The sequence below is a fragment of the Vulpes vulpes genome, chromosome 3 (genome assembly GCF_048418805.1).
Source record: "Vulpes vulpes isolate BD-2025 chromosome 3, VulVul3, whole genome shotgun sequence".
Classification (NCBI taxonomy): Eukaryota; Metazoa; Chordata; class Mammalia; order Carnivora; family Canidae; genus Vulpes; species Vulpes vulpes.
In genome coordinates this window covers 90,189,654-90,207,811 of record NC_132782.1, presented here as the reverse complement: position 1 = coordinate 90,207,811, position 18,158 = coordinate 90,189,654, and the positions used below count along the sequence as shown (strand labels likewise).

General features: G+C 59.1%; 1 protein-coding gene across 1 annotated transcript in view; it reads right to left on the bottom strand.

Moving 5' to 3' along the window:
- Positions 1-9,852, bottom strand: part of INTS1 (integrator complex subunit 1) — a 30,004-nt gene extending 20,152 nt beyond the window's left edge. The window contains exons 1-15 of the mRNA XM_026011298.2: positions 9,499-9,852; positions 8,935-9,225; positions 7,756-7,952; positions 7,475-7,612; positions 6,957-7,116; positions 6,703-6,808; positions 6,399-6,585; positions 6,142-6,287; positions 5,907-6,048; positions 4,859-5,035; positions 4,043-4,151; positions 3,317-3,437; positions 2,871-2,948; positions 2,131-2,288; positions 1,460-1,556 (exon numbers count right to left, since the gene is read on the bottom strand). Of these exons, the coding sequence (XP_025867083.1) occupies positions 1,460-1,556; positions 2,131-2,288; positions 2,871-2,948; positions 3,317-3,437; positions 4,043-4,151; positions 4,859-5,035; positions 5,907-6,048; positions 6,142-6,287; positions 6,399-6,585; positions 6,703-6,808; positions 6,957-7,116; positions 7,475-7,612; positions 7,756-7,952; positions 8,935-9,225; positions 9,499-9,556 (2,165 nt within the window). The 5' untranslated portion in view covers positions 9,557-9,852. The remainder of the gene's footprint in view (positions 1-1,459; positions 1,557-2,130; positions 2,289-2,870; positions 2,949-3,316; positions 3,438-4,042; positions 4,152-4,858; positions 5,036-5,906; positions 6,049-6,141; positions 6,288-6,398; positions 6,586-6,702; positions 6,809-6,956; positions 7,117-7,474; positions 7,613-7,755; positions 7,953-8,934; positions 9,226-9,498) is intronic.
- Positions 9,853-18,158: the final 8,306 nt, after the last annotated feature.

Sequence of the window (18,158 nt, the reverse complement as noted above, 5' to 3'; positions counted from 1 at the left end):
AAGCAAGATGGACCTGGACCCTGCCTCTCTCCCTGCACAGAACTAACTTAGGGGGATCAAAGGCCTAAATCTGGGAGCTGAAACCGTGAAACAGAGAAATAAATCTTCATGATCCTGGGCTAGGAAATAGCTCCTTAGAAAGGACACAAGAGGGGGTGCCTGAAGCGCTCAGTCGGTGAAACATCTGCCCTGGACTCTGGTAGTGATCTCAGGGTCCTGGAATCCCACCTCATGTCAGGTTCCTTGCTCAGCAAGGAGTCTGCTTCCCCCTCTCCCTCTGCCTCTCCACCTGCTAGTGCTCTTTGGCTGTGCCTAATAAATAGTCTTAAAAAAAAAAGAAAATGACGTAAAACAAGAACCCAAAAAAACTAGATGAGCTAGACTTTCCCAGAATTAAAGTTCTTATCTCTCAAAAGCTCAAAGGACACTATCAAAAATGTGGAAATACAACCCGCAAGATAGAAAATAATTACCTGCAAATCATAGACCTGTTCAGGGTCTAGACTCAGAATATATAAAGAACTCCCAAAATCCAACAACAAAAATCCAAACAAACCAATTTAAAAACAGGCAAAGAACCCAGACATCTCTCCAGATAAGATGGACACGTGGCCAAAAGGCACCATCGGTGCTCAGAGAAGCTCCCATGGAAGCCACAGCGTGACACCTCTACACATCCACTAGGATGGTGAGCGGTGAACAAGGAGAGATGGGCACGGGTGTGGCAGGACTGGATCCCCTGGGCACCGCCATGGAGAAGCCAGCAGCAACTCAGTCAACCATGTGACCCAGCGAGTCCCCCAGGAGAACCGGAAACACAGGTCTGCAGTGATGCAGGTAGCAACGGTTCTCAGCAGAGTTCACAGGGTGCCAGGACCTTAAACAAAGTGTGGAGTCCACATGGAACAATGCTACATGGCCAGGAGAAGGGAAGAAGTGCAAGTAAGTGTCATACCACAGCTGAACTCTGACAATGTGCTGCTCAGCAAGGGAGGCCAGCCACAGGCCACGTGTCATGTGCCCCTATCACTGTGAAGTGTCCAACAGGATGAGAGCAGGTTACGGGCTGCTGAGGGTGTGTGTGTGGGGGGGAGGGGGTAGTGTTGGCTCCTGGGTGCAGGTTTCTTTAGGGGGGAGAGACGTGCTCTAAAATAGGACTATGGCAGTGGTGGCCCCACTCTGTGCATCAGTGACTTTCAGTGGGTGAAGTGTATGTGGATGACACAAAGTGGACAAAACTCAGCACAGACCAAGGAAAGGGCTGTCTACCAAGGAAAGCACTCATGGCAGTAAACAGGAAAAGAAGAACTGATGAAGTATGGACACCAAAGGGAGAGAGCAGGGGCGCAAGTTTCTGAAATGCAGCTGCAGGCAGGACAGCAGGCCTGAGGCCATGCACCATGTGGAGGGGTCAGGGGAGCAGCACATAGGCACCTCAGGTGGGCAAGCAGCACCTTACCCGGGGGGCAACTGGATGTTCTCGGGGTGGTGGTAGGTGCACAAGTTCAGGACCGCATCGATCAGCTGAATCCTCTCCACCTTCAGCACTTCCACATCTGAAACCCGAGAGCCACAGGTAGGTTCCAGAATGCAGTTCACATGCTCCAGAGGAGCCCCGAAGCACAGGGCTTGGGCCATAGGAGGCCAGCAGGCAAATGGGGCCTTGGCCTCCAGACGCCGAGGGGCAGGTGGGGACCTGGCATGGGAGCCACATTGAGGGCTCAACTGCTGGCCCAGAGGCAGCCAGAGGTGCGTCAGCCTCGCAAGCAGGAGTGCTGCCCTTAGGACGGCCATGGTGGCCCTTCAGAGGGGCAGACACAGCACCTGCCGTAGTTCATCATGCAGAGAATATGCGCAAGTCCCAGAGTGAGCTCCAGAAACAGGCCCTGAATCACTGCTGGACACACAAGTCTGCTGCCCCACCCCAATTCCAGAGACCAGTGAGCATGAGGCTATGAGATGGAGCAGATACCTGGCTGGATGCCTGGAGGCAGGCCCACCTGAGCAGCCAGAGAGCATGCATGTGGGTGCCCAGAGGGCTTCTGCAGGGGTGAGGGCAGCAGAGCCCAGCCGTGGGAGGCCGAGGGGCCAAGCAGGAGGTACCCAGACAAAGTCTGGAGGGTCCCTCACCATCTGCCTGCACAGCCGCAGCTCGTTTTACCAGATGGTCAGCAAGCTCCATGGCGTCCGCGGGGCCAAGCGGGAGCTCGCGGGACAGCCCGATTACCAGGATGCGCATCAGTGTGTCCTCCAGGATGGGAACCTCTGAGCAGAGGCGGAGGAAGAAGCTGCGGGAAGAGCAGGTGGAGGCTGGGCTCCACGGGTACCAACCCCAAGCCCAGAGGGTGCCCCACATGCAGGAGAAGCCCCAGCTCCGAGTCTCGACTCCACAGGGAGGATGACGGCCACTCCCTCTCATGCTCATTCACCCAAGGCCTCTGTGGATAAGACCCGGCCCTGCCAGGGAAGAATGGGTGAAGGGGCCTGACACCTTGGGGCACAGACACACCGGCCACCACCCACAACCTGCCAAACTGCAATGCGAGGAGGGGCAGAGAGTACAGGAGGGTAGCAGGTAAGCAAGCTGGACTGGGAAGCAGGGACCCAAAGTGAAGACAGCCGGGAGCGACTCCAGAACGCACGGGAGGCACAGAGGAACGGAGTTTGTCGGTCCCACGGACACAGGTGGCTGAAAGCCTGGGAGTGGACAGCACTGCAGACACAGCAGGTACAGCACACCAGGATGGTGGTGGGACAGGGATGGTGACCAGGAAGAACAGATTGGGGGCGGGGAGCTTGAAGGAGGCTGGTCCATGGTGCTCACAGGAACGGATCCCCCACCCCCCTGCGCACACGGCAGGCATGCTCACTTGCGGTCGCTCTCGGGTGGCCAGTTGTCCCACTTGTAGTAGGTCTCTGGCTGCTCCGTGAAGAGGACTTTGTGCAGGCTGTGCGGGACAGAGAGGCTGTCGGGATGCAGGCACCCAGGGGCCCCTCCCCACCCCATTAGCTCCCAGAAATACACATATCCCCACAGGTGCAGAAGTTGCACGCTCCAGGCAGGGGCTCCCGTGGTGTCTTCAAGAGCATCCTGCAGTCCCCCAGTAAGGCTGTCAGAAAGGACCCCACCCATGTCCTCACAAAGGCAGGCTATGCCTGAGGTCTGACCCCACAGATGAGCCTGTATCACTGGCGGGAGGGACATCTCTGGCTACAAAGCTGGTGCCAGTGGATGGCCACATCTGGCGTGGCAGGCTCTTGTGGGCTGAGTCCAGAGAAGTGACTGCTGCAGAAGCAGAGTGAACCAGGCCCATACCAGTGCACATAGTCCTTGGGAGCGAGCTTGCTGATGGAGGGGACAACGGTGTGCAGCCACCACACGGCATCTCGCTGGATTGCCGCAATCTGGTTCTGGAAGGAGCGCAGCACCTCGAGGTCTGAAAAGGACATGTAGGGTTATAGCACATCTGCGCAGCAGCCTCCTGGAGTCGGGTACAGGGACAGGAGCCAAGACATCAGGGGGCACTCAGCATCCATCTCATCTCTGCATCTCCTATGGGTTACGGGAGGGACACAGAGATGGACACACCAACGCAGCAGCAGAAGGAATACCCAGAGTGTGGCGTAAGCCTCCTGTGGCTTGAGAAAATCCGAGATAAACAAAACTCTTAAATTCCAAATGATTTCATTCTTCAAATTTTTCATGACTTCAATTAAGGTGATCCCTTCAAAAGGACTCGATACCAGACTCCCAGCAGGCTCTGCAATGAAGGGAGGCCGCCACCAACCACCCCTGCCCTCCTGCCCTCTGAGGCAGGACTGTGAGCCTGAAATGCCCCCTGAAGGCACACAATTCCAGTGAGCAGATGCCCCAGGCAGACAGCAGGCCCCGGGCCTAGAGAACAGACAACTTCCAGAAGCTCCCTGAGTGTCCAGGGATGGTGGGCCCTGGGGATGGCCAGCTGCCAAGGGAGAGCCCACCGCCGCTCCCACTATCTCTGCCCTGGCACTGGGTGCAGTTGGGTCTGTCCTGGGTCCTTACTCTTCTTTTCGCCTTTGTCCCAAGCGGTGCCGGCCTCCTTCACCTGGGCGGTGATGCCCAGCATCATGGCCACAGCCAGTACGTCTGTGATATGCACCACAAAGCGCTCCTGCAAGTACAGCATGACAAGGTTTGCGTGCTGTGGGGGCCTGCACCCCAGAGGGCCCCTGCCCATGAGCAGCCGGCACAGGATACCCAGGGAGCATGGTGCATGGAGATAGCCAGCACGAGACGGTGTAGGGACCAGGAGCAGACTGGCAGCAAGGCTCAAACCGCAGAAGAAAGTGAGGTCCTCTGACAACTCACCTATGTGGCCCTGGAGACGCTCCACAGTTTGTCCACCCCCCCACCCCCATCTCCCTCTGCACTTCAAATTCTAAAATCTCCCTGGGGGATCCCTGGGTGGCGCAGCGGTTTGGCGCCTGCCTTTGGCCCAGGGCGCGATCCTGGAGACCCGGGATCGAATCCCACATCAGGCTTCCAGTGCATGGAGCCTGCTTCTCCCTCCGCCTGTGTCTCTGCCTCTCTCTCTCTCTCTGTGACTATCATAAATAAATAAATTAAATTAAACTAAAATCTCCCTGGGGCCAGCCCTGTCTTCCCACGCATGTCACCCTTCGGGTCTCTCTGGCCTACCGACTCCAATTCCATCCCCACATCCACACCTGCCTGGGAGCTCTCCCACATGCAGCCAGGCCCTCCTGAGTCCTCACACATAATGGAACCCAGGCCCACTTCTGGGACTGGCCACACAGGGTGCCACCCAGAGATGGCAGGAGAGGCTGCAGGAGCCCAGAGGAAGGCAGGCTGGGTAACCTTGAACTCCATGTCCAGGTACTGGGGCTCCTTGCGCTCCTGCATGAGCCCGAGGCAGAAGGCCTGGAAGTTGACCTCATGCTTGGTCTGTTTGATGATCTCCCGGAGCAGGGCCCGAGAGGCCCGCAGATAGTCGTCTTTGTTGGTCAGCAGGTCCTGGAACACCATGGCCAGGAACTGGGCGGAAAGAGGACACGCCAGGAGGTCACTCCCCACCCCCACCAACTCCACTCCCATCACTTTGCCCTGTGGGAGGCTTCCTTCTGGGAAAATGTCCTTCTGGGAAAATGTCCCTGCCTGTTTCCCCACGCTGGCCAGGCCCACACAGCAAGTGACAGCGGGGGACACGACTTTCACTCTCTTGACAGCTGGCTCATGGGGGCCGTCCTCATTACCGAGAAAGCAGATTAATGAAGACACTGGCTGGGGTAGGGGTGTACACGCACCCACATTTGAGGTGCTCAGCTGCAGGGATGGGCTATTAGGTGATGGAGGAGCAGAGGCGAGACATGATACCACGCACACCTGGTGTCCTGCACACAGCTGAGCCATTTTGGTAATGACACCAGCACTGCTCTTGGCTCTCTGTTCAAGAGTTGCCTGGAATTCCAGGGACTCTACGGCCAGGACCCAAAGGCCAGCACCAGACACACTTGCCTCATTTGGGAAAGACCAGGCCTCAGGACAGCGGGACAGGCCTTGGCTTGGAAACAGGAGCCTTTCTGGGGGCTAAGTGCTGCCTCCTGAAGAAGCCTAGTTCTAAAGAGACAGGTGGCAGGGCTGCACCCGCTCTGGACCTGACCTGAACTCAGAAGCCACCGTGTGAGCTCACTGAGCCCTCTGCCCCCTCCCAGGGCTTTCTCCCCTGTGGCTCAGCACCACACTACCTGCTGTGTCCAAACACCTGGGAGTGCAGGTGATGCCATGGCTCCTCTCCGGCCTGGAGCCCCCACGTCTGGCATGGGGCCCCTAGGCTTGAGGCCAGTCCCACACACCAGGGGCTGCTCTCCAGCCCAGGAGAAGGCTGCCAGGTACCTAAGCACCCTACCTTCGGCGCCAGCTCAGAGCTATGCTGTAGCACTGTGTAGAGGATTTGCATGTTGTTGGGGTTCCGGGCATTGGAGAGCTCGTTGAAGACCACAAACTTGATGGTGGTGCCCAGGTTGTCCTTGTGTGCACTCAGCAGCTCCCTGGACACAAGACAAGCCAAGGGATGCTGGCTCGGACTGTGGCTGCCCTCCTGCCACCTGCCTGCCTGCCCACCTGCTCCTACCCCACCGCACCTGACACACAGCATGTAGTGGTTGAGAAGAACCTTCGGCTTGAGGCGGATTTTGATCAGGTGGGAGATAACGTCCATGTCCTCGACACCATGCGTGTTGCAATTCATGCACACGGACATCAGCAAGTCCTGGGCTGGCCTGGTCAGCTGCAGGGGGGGCCGGGCGGTGCCTCGTCATGTTTGCACACAGCCCGGCCCCTGCAGAACCTGGGAGGAGGCCCTTGCGTGCATGGACTCATGGCGCCTCCCCGCCCTCACCTTGGGGTTCTGCAGCCACATCTCCAGTCTCTGGACTGCCATCAGCCGCACCTCCTTATACCCACAGGTGGAGGTGAGGAGCCGCAGGAGGTTCCGTGACACATTGTCGATGGGCTGGCGCCGGTTAAGCTGGTCACGGAGCATGTCAAGGACGTACTCCTCCACACTTTCTGTGAGATCGTCGTACCTAGGCCAGAGGGGGGAGGAAAGACGGAGGGCTGGCTCTCCCCATGGGCCCACCCTGTCAGCCTCCAGCCACACACAGGGCCCTGCAGGGGAGTGGGGGGGCACATGGCGTGCCTACCTGGGCATGAGCTGGCCCTCCTGCTCAGGGCTGAGCTTCTCCTCAGCGATCAGGAGCTCCGTCTGGCTGTCCTCCTCCTCCGTGAGGGAAGGATGAGGGCTGCTCCCTGTAGACCAAGCCACTCGTGGACATACCCCCCGACTGTTCCACGAGTACCCACCCCCAACAGCGGGCTCTGGGGAGGAAGACGACCCCAGCCCTTCCCTCAGGGACATTCTGTCCTCTCCCCAGCCCAGCCAGCTAGCGTCCCTTACCAGCACTGAGATCCCCACTGCTGCGCCCCACCTCCCCCTGCAGAAGCATGCTCTTGGGAGGCATCTTGGTGTTAAATGCTGTCTGGATGTTGTCCACAAAGGTCTTGCAGTGCGGGCTGTCCACCCAGATCCGCTCCCCCAAGGAGTCTTCGATGTACACCTGCACGTGATAAAATCCATACTCCAGACCCCTGCTGGGCAGTTTGCTTCTGCCCACCCCTTCTGCTCCTAAGACAGATGCTTCCCCAAGTGTCTTCAGCTGCCTGGGGCAGCAGGGAGTAGGGAGGCGGCTCCCAGGCTGATCTCCCTGGCGACCAAGGCAAGAGACAGATGTACCAGGCTGTCACTGACCCCCGGGAGACCACAGAGGTGTGTGAGAACATGATCTCCAGATACACAGCCTCTGGATGGCACAGTCGGGCAGGCTTCTTCTTCCTCCCGAGGGTCCAGCGCTCTGCCCCCATCACCCCAGGCAGTGCAGAGGCCCCAGGGGAGCCTCCCAGGAGAGGCAGACCCACCTTGACAAAGATCTCAGGCCAGTTCTCATCCTCCTCGTACGCAGCCATGAGTAGATTACAGGCCAACACAGATACCAGACTGTTCCCCTTGGCCTTGAAGTTGATGGAGGCGTCCCGCCGCAGGAGGCTGCACAGAGCCTGCAAAAGAGGGCACATCATCAGGGGGAGCAGTGCCCTGCACAAAGGGCAGAGCCAGCGTGCTCCCAGGGGAGGGAAGGAGAGGGTGGGAGGGTGTGAGGAGAGAGCAAGAGCCTGTCTCACTCCACCCAGCCAGCCCTCACCTCAATGACACCCTCTGTGGCAAAGATGTTGGGTTTGATCTTGGCCAGATACATGAGGCTCAGGTACAGTGCGCCATCGGGCTTGGCACGGGTGGCCTTCAGCTGCTTCACCGCCCCACACAGCACGCCCTCGATCCGGCCGTCATTGCCCTCCAGCTCAGCAGCCTCGATCTCGTCCAGCAGCACGGAGGGTGGCACTGGCAGATGCAGGAAGGGCATCGTTGTGGGGTCACCCGAAGCAGAACATGCCTTCAGGGGCCCCACCCCAATCGTCAGGGGGCAGCCCCAAGCAACCTGCCTTCAAGACCCTCCCCGATTATTAGGGTGCAGCCCCAAGCAGAACCCGCCTTCAGGGCACCCCCCTCTGATTGTCAGGGGGCAACAGGGCAAACCAGCAGAGACCTAGTGAGTGAGGGTGTCAGGGCTATGCCATGGTTGCCCGCCTCCAAGGAGGACAATAGCCACAGCTGGGGAGGGAGCAGGGCAGGTAGTGCCCACCTCACAGGCCCGACCCAGCTGATGGCCGTAGCAGGAACAGTACCCTCCAGCCTTGCAGGGGTTACTGAAGCATAGAGAGGATAGCAGTAGAACACAGAGCCCACATGAACAAGGCTCTGGTCTCAGTTTCTGCACATCCCCAGTATGGAGAATAGAGCTCCGTCACATAGGATGTGCTCAGCAAACACCCGAGATGAACCAGGTGGCAAACGAAAGAAGCTGTTACCAAAGATGGCGACTGGCAGCACGGCAGGAGCTCCCCCACGACGTGGGGGCAGGAAGAGCAAGGACAGACACCATCCAACCACCTCCCAGCCGTAGGACAGGATGCCTGTGCTTTGCGGGAAGACCAGGCTGCAGAGGCTCGCTGCACTCACTGCCCCTGTCAGCACCCGCTCCCATAGCATGTTCGGGCCCCACCGCCTGTGCCACGCTGCCTTGGGTCTCATTAATGCTTCCCTGTCTGTGATGGTATTTGGAAGCACACTCAGGATAGACACCTGCATCTTTGCAGAACAAACTCCCAGACGGACTCTGCTCAACCCTTCTCCAGGGAACCCAGGGCCAGCTCAGCTCAGCTCTGGTGCTAGGCCTGGAGGCAGCCTTCACTGACCCCTGGGGAGACCACAGAGCTGTGTGGGAACACCATCTCCACCATCTAAGCCCAGGGACTGACTCTACCTTCAATTGGGACCACAGATGGCTCTTTAATGGACGGAGAGATAGCACGCTTTTCTGCCACAGCAGCCTCAGCCAGGCGCCCCAGGGCACTCAGCGGGGGCGTGGAGGAGAGCTTGGGGCGCTTGGTGAGGCCGGTCAGGGCCGAGGCACCCGCCAAGGCAGCTGCAGCGTCCCGCTTGCGCTCGGAAGGCAGGCCGGAAGGGGCAGGCTTCAGCAGGGTGGACGCCGTTTTGGATTCATTGGCCTGACCCTTGGAGCCCAGAGCAATGAAGTCTCCCGGTGGAGGGTGCCCTGCAGAGAGGGGAGGTGGAGAAACGTGCACCTTACACCATGGCGGGGGTGGTGGTGGAGCCGGACTGCACCCCCAGCCCCCGCTGTCTGGAGGGGACCAGACAAGGGTCATCAGGGCACGGCCGGCCTCCCCACCCTGTAGCTGCGGGTCCACCCACTCCTCCACAGCTCACGTTGCGGAGGAAGGACCCGAGGCACAGGGGAGTCCAGCCCGCCGGCCTCGGGCGTGCCGTGACCCGGAGGCCGCCCGCCCCGGGTGCCCAGGCCGCACACCTGACGGCTTGGCCGCCGCGCTGGGCCTGCGCACGGTCGCGGGCTTGGCCCGGTTCATCCTGTCCCCCGTCCCGCGCCGCCGCCGCCGCCGCCGCGCTGTCACCGAGGGGAAGGCCGGCGCCGGGTCCGCCGTCCCCCCGCCGGCTCATTCATTCATTCGTCCCGGGGCCGTCAGCGCTGCGGCCCGGGACCTGCGGCGGAAGGGGCCGCGCCGCCCTGCCCCGCCGAGCCACTCGAGGGGGCCGCGCGAACCCCGCCTCCGATCGGCCGGGCAGGGGTCGCTGTCGCCGCCAGCCGCGGCCCACGCACCACAGTCCTACACCCCCAGTGCCGAGCCGCGGCCACGGCCGTCCCGGAACCGGAAGTCGCCTCCACCACCCTCGGCACCCCAACTTCCGGAAGAACAGGAAGCAAAACAGCGCGGCCGGGGTAGCGAGGCAAGAGGGTCCGCGACGTCTGAACGGTGCCTGCAGCGCCCTCTGGCGGCGGGAGGCCGGCGGGGCGCCGCTGCCCGGATCCATCTTGCACCTGCTCCTGGCAGGGGAGGCTGTCATCACTTAGTGACGCGCCCGAGGACACGCGATAGGGGAAGAGGGGGCACGAGGATTCTGGTCCAGATGTGCTGCGTCTTCAGGGTCCTGCTGTCCCATTGAGCTGTCGAAGGGCAGGTTCTGGGGTTCCTGCGGTGGAGCAGGAGGAGGGAGCTAGGGAGCGCGGGGGCTGGGCAGGGCCCTCGTCACAACCGGCTGGGGGGCATCAGTCAGCCCAGACTGTTTGCTCGACAGTGGGGCTGTGCAACCTGTCTCAGTCCCTTTGGAGGAAGAGTGAGGGCTCCGTGGCGACAGGGAACCCCACACCCTCCCCCCTCTGGGGTTTCCGGGCGTCCTGGGGATCCCACCCCGCACCAGGAACAAGGCCCAGAGCAACTGCCTGGATTTCTGCCTGCAGCCCCGCACCAGCCAGCCAGGTGCCTTCCTTTATGGAGCAGTCAGCTGGCAGGAAGGGACAGGCCATGCACGCAAACACTGAGCTCGAGGCCCCTGCCAGATGGCGAGCTTCAGGGAGGCAGCGGTCAGCGGATAGGGACCCAACTCCACCATGCCCGCGGGCAGGGAAGGGCTGAGCTTCAGAGGAGAAGCAGGGTGTGGGGGCCAGGGAAGACCCGCGAAAGGCACTCGTGGCATGGCTGCATGGCCAGCTGTGTCCATGGACAGGCGGTGACCAGAGAGCAGATACGGGGCCCAGCGTCCTGTTGGAATAGCTGTGGGTCCCAGTGTGTATCCCAAAGGGATGCAGCAGGACTAACTATTGCAGACGCTTTCCTGAACGTTCTAAGGAAGGGAACAGGGGCCTCACTGGCCCTGCCTGTGGTCCCTCTGTCAGCAGCCACTGGTAGGACCAGTGGACACAGCAGGGAGGTCCCTGCCCTCAGTGGGGGAGGAAGTAGGGTCCCGGGCCAGAGCCCTGGTGATGGGATCAGTGCCCTTATGAGAAGAGATGGGAGAGTCTTCTCACGCTGCTTGCCCCCCACCCCCACGGGACAACCTGCAGCAAGGTGCGTCTGTGAGCCTGGAAACTGGCCCTCACCAGACACCAAGGCTGCGGGCAGCCTCCAGAACCATGAGAAGGAAACGTCTGTGCTGCGGGCCACATCTGGCACCATGGTGTCACAGCCAGAGCCGAGACCCCGTTCAAAGCCCTCCTTCTGCCAACAGCAGGAGCCCATCTGCTTTCATGGGCTGGGAGAGGGGGACCAGGGCCCTCATTCCAGCAGGCAGGAGGCCTCATGGTGGTCCAGTCACACCTGCCTGCAGCCCCTCTCCCACTGTGCTTCTTGTCACCCCCTTGTCACCCCACCACCCTCAGCCCCCACCCCTGTGGGAATGCCAGGACCCCCAGGCCAGGCACCCCTGGCATGAGCTCACAGGGGAGGTGGGCTCACATCCCAGTCCTCTGGATGGGCACCCAGTAGGGGCTCAGAGGGGAAGGGTGACTGCTGCACCCCATCACTCGGGTGAGGACAGACACTATGAGTGCTGGCAAGGACATGGAGCTGGCGGGAAATGGGCTGCTGGTCCCGGGGAAACACTCCTCAGCACGGACCCAGAGAACTGAGAGACCGACCTTGCTCAGACATCTGCATGCCCACGTTCACGACAAAAAGCCAAGAGGTGGAGAGGAATGTCCGTCAGTGGATGAACAGAGACACAAAGTGTGGTCTGTCCACACCATGGAGTATTATTCAGCCACGAAAAGGAAGGAAGCATGGATCCATGCCACAGATGAACCCCGAAAACATGCTGGGAGAAGCCAGACCCAAAAGACCACTCATTCAGACCACTGGTACGAAGTGTCCAGAACAGGCAAAACCACGGAGAAGGAAGGCAGATGGTCAGGCTAGATGGGGGCAGGTGGCGGGAGGGGTGGCCAGGGAGGGGCACTGCTCAGGGACACAGGATCATCTTTGAGGTAAATGTGTCTGGAATTTGGTGTCGCTTCTAGGTGCAAAGCACTTGAATATTCTAAAAGCTGCTGAATAGTGCACTTTAAAATGGTAAACGTCATGGTCTGTATCTCCATGAAGTCATCGAGAAAGAAGCGGTTCGATGATACTTCGTGGGGGTTTTTTTGGTAGCCAGAAAAAAAAGTATTTTTTTCCATCTTCACGGTTGTGTAATTGACAACAATTTAAGGTATTTAAGGTATGGAACGTGGCAATTGACCTACGTACCCTTTGTGAAATGATGAGTGCAATCCAGCTCACTCACATCTCCTTGTCCTCACCTGGTCACCACTTGGATAGCTCCTGGTTTTGACACAAAGCTGTCTGAGACCCCTGCTGGCACGAGGTGAGGTCTCCATTGCATCCCTCTGGAGTGGGCTCCCATGAGTGCTCGGCCCCCAGAATGTGACAGTTGGGACACCCCGTCCCTGGGACGGTGGCTCCTGGAACCCAGCTGCGTTTCTGCTTATGTGACACCTGCTGCTGCAGGGGCAGAGATAGGCCTCCCCTGCCACCCCTTCCCAACACACAGACCCGCGGGCAAGGTGGTGACCATTGGTACTTTTAGTCACTAAGGTGGGTTTTTTTTTTTAAGAGTTATTTATTTGAGAGAGAAGAGGGAAAGGGACAGAAGGAGAGAGTCTCAAGCAGACTCTGTGCTGAGTGCAGAGCCTGACACAGGGCTCCACTCCAGAACCCTGAGATCACGACCTAAGCCAAAACCAAGAGTTGGACACTTCACCCACTGAGCCACCCAGACACCCCTAAACTCACAAAGGTTTTGAAAAACTGGGAGACATGATTTCAAACACAGAATTTGCAAGAATGGTGCAGAGTGTTCCTGAAGAGCCTTCGTCCCAAATCCCGGAACATTAACCATGTACTGTCTTCGTCTTGCCCTCTTTTTCTCTCCCCGTGACTTCTCCTAAACCATTCAAGAGTAAGTGGCCAAAGACTCCCTTAACCCCTGGACTCCTGAGTGTGTATTTCCTGGCTCAGGTGACGACAGCACTGTGATCGGCATCAGGAAAACTACGTCAGAGCCGTGCTCTTCGTCCACCTAAGGCCTTAGGAGACTGTCTGTTGTCTGGGCAACACCGCCAACCTGAGATCTCGCATTGCATTCTGCAGCCCCATCCTCCACCCCCGCAGCCTTTCCTCTGGAACCGTCTCCAGCCTTCCTTGGTAGTTCAGGACGTTGACGTCTTTGAAGTGTCCAGGCCTGTTATTTTGTAGAATTCCCATGAGCTTGCATTTGCCCTGTGGCTCACGGTTAGCCCCAGGTGACGCGCTTCTGGCAGGAGTAGTTCAGAGATGCTAACTGTGGGCGCGTCGTATCAGCAGCTACATGACTTTAACATAACTGTAATTTGTCTCGTTGCTGGCAAAGTTGATTACTTGATTCGGGGGCTTCTGCTGGATTATCCCTCTCACCCCGGTCCCCAGACTTTCAGCCACTCAGTTTCAGCTTCCTCATGGACTTGCACAGACTCCGTCCTGAGGATCACTGATGGCCATTGGCTTCCCAAGTCTCCATCCTGGGTTTGTGGGCAGCATCCCCACCCGCCTGTTCTCATCAGGATGGACTGGGGGACTCCTTGCCCAGCACACTGCAACCCTGCACCATCATTATTTGAGACACAAGATGTCCCAGGTTTTGGACAGTGGAGCCCCTGCCAAGCTAGCTTGTCAGCTTTGGACACGACTCCATCATTACTTGTCCTTCCTTTGCTCCCCTCTCGTTACTTTCTGAAGCCACTGAGAGCGGAGGCTGTTTGGTAGGGACAGCTGGGCTGGTGGGAGGATGGAGAGTCGGCCGAGGGATGGGAGGAGAGGGATGGGAGGGAGGGCGTGGGCGTCCCTGGTCACCTGAGAGGCGAAGCTGCTGGAGCATGTGCTAGGTGGGCAGCTGGGGGGCAGCCTGCTGGACATACAAGGGAGTGTCCCCTCCACATCGACGGCTGCCAGCTTCCCCTCCTGCCCTTTCCAGGCCGCCCCTGGGAGTGATGGAGACCCTGCTGCAGCCTCCCTGGGGTGGGCAACATGGGGTGCTGGCTGCTGCAGGCAGCAGGGTCTGGGCGGCCAGCAAGGAGGGCCAAATCAGGGCCAGACTCCAGTGGAGGTTCTGCAACTATGTACGGGGGCGGGGAAGATGGGACTTCTGGCAAAAGCCATCAGAGATTGAGTGTGCCCAACCTCTGACCCAGAATCTGAGCCCAAATGTGCAGAAATGCAGGCAACAGCTTGGCCGCCACAGAGGCCCCGCGTCCAGCCACCTCTATTGGTCAGCACAGCCGTGAGGCGTCCACACCACCCCCTTTTCCGAAGCTGCTGTGAAAGGCCCACACCAACCCTTCAGGGCCGAGAGGACCAGATGGGGCAAAAGGGGGCTGCTTATGGCCCTGGACACATGAGGTGACCACATCTGTCCATGGTGGGAAAGAACGCACCCCAGTGCTTATAGGGGCAGTGGGCAGCACCAGTGTGGTCTGTCTGTGTGGCTTCATTTTGGCAATTAGGTGGATTTCCCAGGGACAAGAAGGTTCCTGTTGGAAAGCAAAGAGGAGTGTGCTTTCCTGTGGGCAGTCATAGGCTCCACCCCACAGAGGCTCCTGTCCCGCTGCTTGGGGGTCTGCAGGCCGCCCTGCCCAGGACAGGACACTGAGGCTGCCCCACCCCAGAACTGAGTGCAGGGACCTGGGGCAGGACCAGGAGTTGGATTCTTCGAGCTTCCCACCATGCCAGCACAGGTGCCCGAGGCTCCCTGAGATGTACTGTGTCTCCTCCCTTGGCTACTGTGACAAACACCCCAGATGGAGGCCTAAACAATGGAAGTTTATTCTTCCCCAGTCTTGGAGGCCGGGGCCTCAGATCAAGGTGGTGACAGGCTGTGCTCCCTCCAGGGCTCTGGAGGAGGGTCTTTCCTGGTCCCTCCCAGCTCCTGGGGGGCACCTGGACTCTGCCTCCGCCCAGGGCCCGACCACATGTTCAAGCCTCTTCTGTGACCTCTGCTCCTCTGTCTGTGCCTCCTTCTCTCCTCCAGGTGGATGAGGGCCCAGCCCAGCCCAGGGTGATCTCAGACTCATACCTGACTTACCTGTGCAGCGACTCTGTTTCCCAGCAAGGCCCATTCTGTGTTTGGGGGCCACCATTTGGCTGGCTGCAGCTCTTTGGCGAGGACCCTAGGAGTGCCAGGCTCTGCCGTCTGGCCTCTATTCACCCTGTTTCCCATGTCAGGAGCCCCTGGCCCTCGCATGGCCACCCTTGCTCTCACTGGTCTTTGCTCTGTGCAGCCTTTTTCCCTGGCCCCCACAACCATGTCCCCAGCCCCAGTTGGCCTGGCTGGCACCTGGTCACCCTCCTGTCCCTGTGAAACTGCTACTACTCACCAACGAGTAGGCCTGACACCAGCCACCAGTAGCACCAGCTCTGCTGCCCCCTGTGCATCCAGGGACCACGCTCCACACTGCATAAATGTGGCCACAGCCCTGACAGAGCAAGGTCCTGTTCAGTGAAGACATAGTTATTAGGAGCTGGGCTCAACCCGCAGGGGTGCATCAGGTGGGCAAACACAGGCCTCTGATACCCACACGCCCAGTCACCATTGCCACGACCCCGGATCACCGAGAGAACTGTATCTGCCACCGGTCCTGACCTAACAACTGTGTGATGTGCTTAGGCAGCACCAAGACAGCAGGAGGGAGGACCAGACAGGGCAGCCCCTCCCAGAATCTGAAATGCCAGGGCCTGGGTGGCCATCAGGGTGGGGGACAGAGGTAAACAGGGACCAGCCTAGGTGCCCCCCCCAAGGGTGGGGGATGGGGAGGCATGCAGGTCTGCAGCTGCCTGTGGTCTAACTGCCTCTAGGTCAGGAAGCAGCTGCTCCCCGATGCCTGGCCTGGGCCCCAGGGCTGTGCTTGGCCCTTGGTGGTGTCTCCCTGGGGTCCAGGTCTCCCCGCTTGGGTCAGGCGTCTCCAGCACTGGACCAGGCCTGGCCCTTCCTAGCACTCCTGGTGTAGGGACGGTGAGATGAGGCACAGGGCACCCCAGGGCGGCTGGTCGGTTCCCAACTACCTTGTCCACTAAATTTAGAAAGCGCTTCACTCGTGCTGGAAGCCCCGGCAGCCTGGTGACTGGGTTTCAAAACCATGAGTCAGCAGTTATTAGAACTCAGATGCCCGCATCCTGGGGGATTGGGGCAACTTGGAGACCCAGCTACCCTCAAACGGAGGCTTGGGGAATTTCCTCTGCCAGCGAACATTCTGGCGCGGAGTGTTCAATGCTGGAATCCACCAATGAGAAGCCCCTGTCGTGGGGCCGGCTGGCGGTGTGCAAGGAGGCCATAAGGATTCCTCTCGTCCGGTGCCCGTGAAGGCTGGGGCCCTGGCAGCCTGGCCCGAGGCACTGTGATATCTGAGACTCTGCTGGGCAGGCGCTGGCCAGCAAGCGGAAGCTCTGGGGAGGCAGCCTCTGGCTGGAGGCGGGGAAGTGCTTTCCAACAATTGTCTGAAAATAGAACGGGCTGGCTCACGAGGAAATGAGTCTCCCGTCACGGGAAGGGAGCAAGCAGCATCAGGAAGGCCATGTAGCCAGCAGGGGATCCAAGGTATCTGAAACCACCAGGCCCTGAGTCCTGTTTCTTACCTTCGGGCACCCCCCAAATGTTTTGGGGCTGGAGGTGAGAAAGCAGGACTGGCGTACAGGCACCTTCCCCAAATCATGCTGCTAGGAGGCCAAGCCAGTGCTGGCAGGGAGTGCTTTCTTGGGGATCTCGGGCATGCGGAGCGAAGAACCAGTGGGCAGACCCGCCTGGTCCCATCTGATAGCCGTGTGCCCCTCCCTGGACCTCATCTTCCCTTTCTCTTCAGTTAGTGTCAGGCTCTCAGCCCTTGATGTCACATGCTGACGTCCCAGGGCCCAGCAGCCCATGCTCTGAGGACCCCACACAGTGAGCGGCTGCATGCCGCCGCCCAGCTCTGGGCTCCCGGGTGGAAACAGAAGGAAAAGGAGGCACAGGCTTTTGTTCTGGCTCTGATCTTTCCGCTGTTGAAAGACTTCGAGGGGAAGAACGCTCTATCAGCCACAGAGGGCCAGGAAGATAGGAACTGGGTACCCCTGGGGCCCTCTGTATACCTTGCCCCCCCATGGAACCCTGGGGTTCCAGAGAACAGTTTGAGAACCAGTGCCAGCATGGCCATGGTCTAAGGTATAGGGTATCTCATGACCTGGCTACACATTCCCAGCCAACACCTCACCCATGTGCCAAAATTTCCCCCTGGAATGGCTGAGGCTGAGGACGGGCCTCAGGCTGTCTTCTTTTGGTGGCCGGTGGAAGCCCCTAGGTGCACTCTGTGACCAGTCAGCTGTGGTGGGGCAGAGGTCAGAGGTCAAGGGCATGGGGCTGCATCCTCCGGAGGTCACAGCCCACATCAGGCAGGACCACCAAGGTGGCTTGGGTGGGGAGAGTCTTGTCCCCCAGACACAGCATTTCCTCTGGGGAGAGCAGTTGGAAGGGCTTATCCCCCTACACTCCCCCCAGCACCTGCGCCCCCTCCTTCTCTCTGTCCTTCAGCTGGGGGAAGGGAGGCACCTGCGCAATGACCGCCTCCCTCCTGCCCTGCCCAGCACAGATCTGACTCCAGGCCTTCATCTCATGGGCCCTATAGACCATCCAAGTGTTCCCAGCGTGGTCGGGGGTGCAAGGGGGGCTATACACGGCTTCATCTCCTCATTTGGCCTTGTTCAAATTTTCTGCAAAGAGCATATAGTGTATTCAAAATGAGAAAAAGACCCTCCTTCACTTTTCTTGAAAGTAAATAAATTCAGAAAACAAATGTCCCAGAAACTCCCTGTCCTAAACACAGTTCCCAGGTGCTGTTTTGCTGACAGAGGCGCCTCCACACACTCACACTATATCGCACATCCTGACTTGTGGTACAGACATTACGGTCAGGCACAAAGTGTCCCAGGTTGGGTCAGTACAAACTGATGTTCTCATTCTTAGGCTTCATGATGAAGAAGAGCATAAGACTTCCAGGCATCTTGATGTCAAGTGCCAATTGGCATTTCTCATGGTATCGATTCTTTACGACCCATGTTTTCTGTGACTGGTCGCACTGGGCACGGCTAGCTTGTGCCCAAGGTAGGCTGTGGCACC